The sequence below is a fragment of the Ixodes scapularis genome, unplaced genomic scaffold (assembly GCF_016920785.2).
Source record: "Ixodes scapularis isolate PalLabHiFi unplaced genomic scaffold, ASM1692078v2 PGA_scaffold10__122_contigs__length_95168666, whole genome shotgun sequence".
NCBI lineage: Eukaryota > Metazoa > Arthropoda > Arachnida > Ixodida > Ixodidae > Ixodes > Ixodes scapularis.
In genome coordinates, this window is record NW_024609836.1 from 55,907,789 (window position 1) to 55,916,262 (window position 8,474).

The 8,474-nt window shown below is 42.3% G+C and overlaps 1 protein-coding gene across 1 annotated transcript; it reads right to left on the minus strand.

The window, feature by feature from the left end:
- Positions 1-252: 252 nt before the first annotated feature.
- On the minus strand, positions 253-6,881 carry LOC8038998 (peptidoglycan-recognition protein SC2). Its single transcript, XM_002413046.4, has 4 exons — positions 6,541-6,881; positions 4,468-4,662; positions 2,659-2,864; positions 253-518 (listed from the first exon to the last, which is right to left on the minus strand). The coding sequence occupies exons 1-4, from the start codon at positions 6,596-6,598 to the stop codon at positions 384-386; spliced, it is 594 nt and encodes a 197-aa protein (XP_002413091.3). The 5' UTR covers positions 6,599-6,881; the 3' UTR covers positions 253-383.
- Between the last annotated feature and the right edge of the window lie 1,593 nt (positions 6,882-8,474).

Below are 8,474 nucleotides of genomic sequence, written 5' to 3' on the forward strand. Positions count from 1 at the left end.
ACCACAGCCCAACTTTGTACCAAATTCGCAAATCGTTCTAGCTCTAAGAAATGAAGATTAAGGCAAATACAATATCTTGAGATTATATGTAATATATATATATATATATATATCACCCTTTTAAAGTAGGCAACACAAAAACCAGGGTATTTTGCGAGATATCAATGAATTCCCAGTCACTCACATACCCTCAAAAAATTTGTTTTTTTATTTTCTGCGTTGACGTGCTTATAGCAATACAGAGTCACAGAAAAAAGTAAGGTGCCTTTATTACTGATTGGAACATATCAAACCCTAAGCAAAACATTCTAAGAAAAAATTTGCTTAATATTTTGAATACGGCCAGGAAAAACGAGCGAAATCGGCAGCGCCTTCATCGTCGGTTAGCAGATAAACTTCTTGAGTCTGCCGCCAAACCTGGCCCACTTTTTGATGATGTTGTAGAGCATGTTTCCTGGACAAGCGGTGCAGTTGGCGTCCCTGTGGCCGTGCAGAGAATGGGTGCTGCTGATCTTGCCCTGTAGGCAAACACGACGGTTACCTGGTTTTCCAGTAGCCTTCGAAGTTTTGCACCCGACCCCTCGCTTATCTGCACGTTTCGCTCGGTAGTTCGTGTGTTTCTAATAGAAGCTGAACGTGACTTGACGCTAAAGTACTTGAGCTTTCTCTCGCTAATTAAAACGGTAATTGATTTCGCAGCTCTGTAACGGTAGACGCCTTTCTATTAACTTAAACAAACGCGTGTGTAACACACTGCCTATGTTCGGGAAACAACCGTCACTTAAAGCCAAATTGACTTGAAATTACAAATTTCTAAATGATACGCTGGGGCTCAAGTGTAAAATGTGTTTAGGGCGACGAAAATATTAATTTGTTTTGAGGTGTTATTTTACCACGACATGTAGAGAATTGCTTACAAATGACAGTAAAAGAGCTTCGAGAAATTCTTTAGTAAGCGCAGAGTTCTGTAACTGGCAGTTTTACTTCTCCTTTTTCGTTGAGTATTGAAAAATTCCGCGTCTGAGAAGAAAGGTTTATCAAAATTTTACCTGTAAAAGCTATCGACCTCAGGTTCAATAGACGAGGGTGATCAACAAGATCTGCCTCCTATGCTAAAGGTTTTTATTTTTTTTATTCAGTGATGAAATTTAAAATGTTACATTCAAACGAAAGTTTGGAATCTCCTCTTTCCAAAGAGGACATAGCTTTTCAATATAATCCTCACCGGCGGCGATGCACTTCAGCTACCAATACTCTCCGCATGACATCGTATACGATTGAGAACGACTGTTGGCGGGACCAACGCCGCGCTGGAGAAGCTGCAGTTTCAAAATGTCTTGCCTCATTTACCTTATAGCCTGGATCTCGCACGACGAAACTTTCGGCTTTTTTTAAGTTAAAGGAACATTTGGAGCGTACATGGTTTGCGTCCTACGACGAGGTTACCATGCATTGCGCCGTTGGTGTCGTCTACAGTCGCCCTCAATCATCTAGGACGGCCTGCGGGGAGTAGTGCACAGATAGCGGAAGTGCATCGCCGCCGGTGGGGACTATATTGAAAAGATACGTGCTTCTAGGGGAGGGGATATTACAAACTTTCATTCGAATGTAACCTCTTTTAATTCTATCACTGAATGAAAAAGTTCGTCTAGGAGGCAAAACTTATTAATCGCCCCTCATACATTAGCTAACGAAATTCATGTGAAATCAAGCAAGTTTAGGTAGTAACGCATTACAAATGACTGGTAGTGAAAATAATTTTGGACACGTTCAGTCATCTGTAAGGGGAAGAAAAAAAAATAGGCTATAAGCATTGGCGAATGAGACCCCATATATTTATGTTAGGCAGTCTAGGATGTCCGGGAGATCGTTTTCCTCCGGAACCCGAGAAAGCCAATCACAGCGAACTGCAGAACTATACCAGTTAATGACGAAGCTCAAAACACAATTATAAGAAAAAATGCAATATGCCTAGGAAGAGTGAGCAGGACGTTTCACTTGCTGATTGTTCCGAAAGACATCGCATTTGTCAGCTCTAATTGGATTCTGGGCTTCGTCAATATCTGGGATAATTACTTATTGTACTGCTGCACTGTCTTTGTGCTCTGCAGGAAGGAGAACTCATCGTCGTTTTTTTAGAGTGTACCCTATTGTGACACATTTACTCAACAGCTACATAAAACTCAAAATACAAGTATTCACACTTTTTTCGAAGCCATATCATTTCCGCATTCACTGCCAAAGACGATTTTGGCAAGTGTATAGGTTGTGCCGCTTTTTGACGACATACCTGGTATATATACTGGAAGACCGCTCTCGATATATATACCAGATATGTCGATATATATAAATTCTCAATGGGAGCATAAATAGATCGCGTAATTATTTGTACAACAAAAAACAGCACTATAAACCATATGATTTACATTTTATGATTCGGGGAACGCTGGTCGGACCAGGCTTGTCCCAACAGGACAATTCGATCATGCTTCTTTTTTTCTTGTTAAGTTCGAACAGAAATTGTTCCTATTTCAGCTGTTCCGGTGGTCTTAATTAGAGTTCTATATACGGAGCTAAACTCCTTCATTTACTGACATAACCAACATCATGTCCCATCGGCTAACCAACAAAAAAGCAACAGAGAAAAAAAAAGATTACCATCTTGATACCGCAGGCGATAAGCTTCTGAGCCGCATTCAGCATGGCTTGGTTTGGATTCTGAGCCATAAAATTTCCTACAAATGAAATGGCGATGCCGTTGCTGTTGTATCCTCGGGTGTGAGCCCCAACGGTCCCCCAGCCACGGCCTTCGTAGACGCGACCATCTCCACCAACCAGAAAACTGTAGCCGATGTCAGACCAACCTGCGGACGCATGCAATGTTGTAATGTTTACGGAAATATTACTTTTAATACTTGACCCACTACGCCGTCCAGCTGCTATTGAACAAGCCAGATTCTGCAGTTACTGTTCCCTTATTTGTTTAAAAGCCTTGCTTACACTGGACACTTTTAACGCGATAGCGATTTGGAGCTCATGTCGCAAAAGATGCGGCGTCAGTAGGTCCAAAAAATCCCAAATAAACGAGCGCAGCCACTAGTGACGTCGCACGTGGATGTGCTGTCATGAGCTTATCGACCGTTAAATTTGGCAGGAAAATTTTCCGCTAAATTTAACGGAACATTTTAAGCTAAATTTTACAGAAAATGTTTGCCAAATTTAGGAGAAACTTTTCTTTCCAAACTCAGTTAAAAATGTCCCTGCCAAATTAAGCGGGAACATTTACCGGCGAATTTCGTGGAAAACATTCCCGCCAGATTTAGCAGATAATTTTTCCGCCAAATTTAGCGCAAAAAATATTTCTGCAAAGTTTAGCGGAAACTCTTTATAAATTTAGCGGAAAATGTTTACCGCAAATTTAGCGGAACATTTTCCGCAATATTTAGTGGGTCCATCGGGTAGTGACTTCACAGCCCTGTGTGACATTACACGTGACGTCATGAAACGTCACGTGACGCGTGACGCTACCGACAAGACGGCGCACGCACGCTTGCACGGCTTCGGAACGAGCGCGAGTTTATACGAGACGGCTTTGCGATCGGGGCACGATAACGCTATCGCGTTCCCCTCTTAAAGGCGATACTTGAGCGTCCCCAAGTTTTGTTGATTAATCTTGCTTTTGCAATGAAAACAAACCAATTTTTGAGGAGTGTGAACATCGCACCCAAGGCTTCACCCCTTTAATTTGTCCAAAATGTAGGACACATTTCAAAGGCAAATATACGTAATGGTAGGATACGCATTCAATGCCATGCCAACCATATTGTTTGTTATTTTCGAGGATGCGTTCAGGGAACCGTAGGTTGAGTCAAAACATGCATGGTTGGGCCGCCTGGTCAGTAAATAAGAAATCCACTAGCGCTTTAGTGACGGTACACGAAGCTGCACTTATTTGCATAAGCACGGGCTAAATACTAGAACACACAATTTCTGCATTACTCATAAACGTCATATATTTTATACGCCACTACAATCGAATGAAACCAAGTGATTTCTCGCAGTTTAGCTCTTGATAGTCTCTGGTATGTTCAACTATACTCGTTTTCGCCTCAAGAACCGTACTAAAAAAAATAATTCGGGTTCTCGCGGAGCATTACTGATCTTTTTTTATGTAGAAAATTAAGATATATGTATGTTTATTTCAGACCAGGTATATGTCATCTTTTCAAGATGTACACGTTTCAAACGCAAAAGGCGTCACTTCTTTCTCAGACATCAAAATATTGTAGGAACCGCTTTGCGCAGCGCATGAACAATGCGCAAAACTTCTCTTTTTCTCAGTGGAAAACCACTAAAATCGTAACTTTCCGAACTACACCCAGAGGGCGGGACTATAACATTGGTTGACTACGCAACTACTCATAAAATAAGAGCATGGCAAAAAAAAATAAAGAAACTCTTACTAACCGTTTTTATCCATATGGTAGTTCTGGTGTCCACGGATGCTGCGGCTGCACGAGACCTTGCTGTTGCAGCCGGATCCCGTGGTGTGGTGTATGAACACGTAGGGAACTCGGGCGTTCTTGATAGCCGTGCGACCTTTAGGCGCGCGGGCACCCCAGTCACGTCGCGGAACTATTTCCACGCCGCTGCACTGCGCGGCTGTAAAGGAAACAATTGCCACGAGTCAGGATCTTGGAAACGCTGTGCAAGACATATCACAGTAGATGAGACAGTAAATGCAATTCGTCTTGGATGGCACGTGTATGGAGCTGAGGTACTGCGCTAATGATTGCACTACCAAACAATCACTACGTGTGAGACTTGCACGTAGCGCGTTACAGGTAACGCTTTACTTGTACCTTATTACTTTTGTTTTGTAAAGAAGAACCGACCCAGTTCCTTTTTAAATGAAGGAAGGAGTAACGTATTTTTATATCTTTTTTAATGAAACAAGGAGCTACTGTATTCAGTTACTTCTGGATGGGAACGTGTACAACACAAGTCCCCAAAACATTTCTTACTCCGGCTCACGCCTGCAATGTGCTTGACGAGAAAACGCTACATTGACCATAAAAAAGACGCCCACTAGGTATGTCAGTATCGCTGCAGTTTGCCCCGAATGAACGCGTTACTAAAAAGCGTGGAATTATTACCGACGACAGATATTGGAAGCTGCTACTTTTTTCATAAAAAAAAGAAACTACACATTTAAAGTTATGAGAATACAACGCGTTACTTTCAAAGTGAGGTAACACCTTCATTTTGAATTGCAGTAACGGGTAACATACCTAGTTACTTTTTTCCCGCCAATAACGAGCAAGGGTATTTGGTTGCTTCATTTCAGTAACGTGTACTTCTATGCAAAACATGCAGACAGTAAACAGGTTTGTCGCTCTTAGCCGTAGACATCGCTTTTATGAGAAAACAAAAAAACAAAAAACAACGCTGACACCTCAAGAAACGAAAAAAGGGGCGAGGTCCGAGCATCTTACTATCGCTCCACGGACAATAAGATGTCAAAATTGGCCAGTATGAACGCCGTGGAATCAACCACGAAGCAAGAAGCGTGAGCGTAATAAGCCACCCCTTGCATTTCTTAAGATGTCGGTGACTCTATCAGCATTACAAGGTGCCTGCTTTTCGCAACTTAATACGAGATTTTCAATAATGAGTTATTTTTCCCGTAATCTCAGTGCAGTCTTGAAGACGCAATACGATAAAAGAAAGTCAACATTAAAGTCCCGATTGCTCATGTCTAAACAGTATTGATTTAGATTTTCTCATTACTTGAAGAAAAACATCTCTTGGAGGTTACTCGGGAAAAGGTAACCGTTACTGCTCCGACTACTTGCGATTTTTTGTGTTTTCTGCCGGTTTGAAAACGGGCCTTTGGCACTGTCCGTTCTTGGATTAGAATCACCGATTTATGACCGGCTTATCGTCTTTAACCCATCAACTTTGCCGAACAATACTCGTGTCGAAGACTTGGTTCGATGATTCCTTGGTAGGAAACTTGTACGAGCAAAGAAAGGGGAGATAAAAAACAGTAACTTTTACAACAGATTTAAGTACTTCATAAAAGCAATGCGGAGCGCAAATTCGTCTGCTTCTTTTGCGGGGACTGTGTTGACGTCAGAACGCAGAGCTCTGATTGGCTCTGATCGAAGGATAGTGGGCAGACCTCAAAGCAATCTGCCTTCAGGTCTGCCCACTATCCTTCCTGTCGGAGCCAATCGGAGCTTGGCGGCTTTCTGATGTCACCGGAAGCCCTGTAAGGGAATCAGACAAGCTTGCGCTCCGCTTAAGATTCCTCGTTGTGATTACTTCCTAATAAACGTAGTCAAATGATTACAAAATTATATAAAGTATAATCGACTGCAAATAATTTAATTATTTGCTATGGGTGCGGTATAAGTCTGTCTGTCAGACTTCCACGGGGAAAAATTTGAAAAAACAATTGTTTCAGAAAGCACATTAAGTTCTGCAGTTATGAGAGCCAAAACAGATTTGAGTTAGAGTCAAAGAAAGGGAACTTACCGGCACATGTCAAAACCGCAGCCATGACTGACAGTCCTAGCGCTATTTGTCTCCACATGGCTGTATGGAAGCACGCCTCGCTCAGGATTTGTAGTTGGCTTTAGAGCCAGAGACCACAGTTTATAAGGATGAGCGGTTGATAAAACGGTTGCCGTTTCCCAGGACTCTCACAGAACTAAAGTCCATGTCAACGAATGTTATCCATGCTCCAACAACAGAGTAGCACGAAACAAACTCGCGGAGGATGCCATGAACAAGAGGAAAAGGAAATGCGTTTGATAACGGGTTGCGGGCGGCTGTGACGATACATGCCCCCGTGGGATTTCCGCGTGGAATTCCCAGGGATTCCCGGCTATTGCAGTTCGTTGTATAATGCGTTGGCATGCTCAGTCGCCCGAGCGATGACCGGGGTGCCAGAAGAAGCAAAGTTTGTTTAGACGAGTTATTATCAGAGATCATGCGTTCTGATATCGAGCAGGAAAAAAATAATGAAAAAAATAGCAAATGCTTGGTGAAAATCTGCTTTCACGGTGGCGATAAAGTACCGGCCTATTTCCATTTCAATACAATTGAAAAGTCATGAATAAACCTGTTTATTTGTCAATTAATAATATAGTTAAGATTGGTGAGTTCTTTTATCTAAAGATAAAACAACGCCCAAAATTAAAAACATGACTTTGCCAAGAATTTGAATTTAAAAAGGAAGAGGTACTACGAATCCCCCCCCCCCCCCCCCTCCCAACCCCAAAAAGATGTTCAGCCGGACGTTGCGGTCGTCGCACGTGCCAAGAAAAAGAGTTATCATAACACAGCACACGCAGCCTCGGACTATCACGCCCATCAGCGTCCCCTACGTAATGGGGACCAGCAACGTGCTGGCGCCTGTGCTGAAAAAAAAGTGCCCCAAGTAGCCCACAACCCTATGTCCGCACTGGGACGATTCATGCCACGACCCAAAGTTTGCTTCTCAAGAGAGAGATAAGAGAGAGAGCAGAGGACGTGGCCTACAAGATCCCATGTGCAAAGTGGCCCGCTACTTATATCGGTCCGACGAAAATTCATTTCGCAGCGTATCACACAGCACAAGAACAACGTGCGGAAACTCGACCACGGAAGCAGCGCCGTCGCGGAACAGTGCTGCGTTCACGACCATTCAGTCGACTTCGCGATTGAAAGTATTTCTTTGAGTCTTGGCACATTCAGCAGAAGCCGGGAAACATATGCAGGTCCCCGAGTGCTTTGCCATCGATGTGCGTCCATAGATTGAGCCACCTGACGGCTGCAATGAAAAGAAACTTTCTACCATTTTCATAGTAAAAGAAATCTATCCGAGAAACCAAGCAGGTTTTAAACCGTCGGACTGAATATTTGTAGGGTGTTGGTTTGAGTTCTTTTTTTTAATATAACTTTTCTCCAACCAGATATAGTCCTGTTAATTAATGTGCGTGTTAAAATGTTTCCAAGAAGTAAAGTTTTATGCCTATTGCACACTAAAGTAGACAGTTTCTGATATAATATTTCTAGAATTCGCTGATCTATTGTATTTCACTGATAGTTTAATGTTCCTTATTGAAACAATCTGTGTATTTAGCCATAATCGCTGAATTCGTAAGTGTGTTAGCTAATCAGAATTTTATTTTACAATCACTGACGTCCGCTATGGCTGAAATTTTGTACTCGTAAAGAGTTTTGATATTTTTTTCGCCGTTGTATTTTTATACATTTTCTAAAGTCGTCGCAAAAACGCCCGGTGGGTAATATGCATATACAAATTGTGTTGTGGAGCGCTAGAAAAAGGGTCATGAAAATATGAAGTATGAAGTCTCAGTTACTATGGCGCAATGCGTTTTCTTTTTCTATTTGCAGTCTCGCTGATTGTTTTGTTCGGTACAATAGTTGTCGCCCGAATACACAAACGCGGCTTTTGCATTGCG

Coding starts and splice junctions, on each gene's coding strand:
- LOC8038998 (XM_002413046.4), bottom strand. CDS start 6,598: ATGTGGAGACAAATAGCGCTAGGACTGTCAGTCATGGCTGCGGTTTTG. Junction 4,663..6,540: donor TGCGGTTTTGACATGTGCCG/GTAAGTTCCCTT, acceptor TTTCCTTTACAG/CCGCGCAGTGCAGCGGCGTG. Junction 519..2,658: donor TCGCCTGCGGTATCAAGATG/GTAATCTTTTTT, acceptor GTTTGCCTACAG/GGCAAGATCAGCAGCACCCA.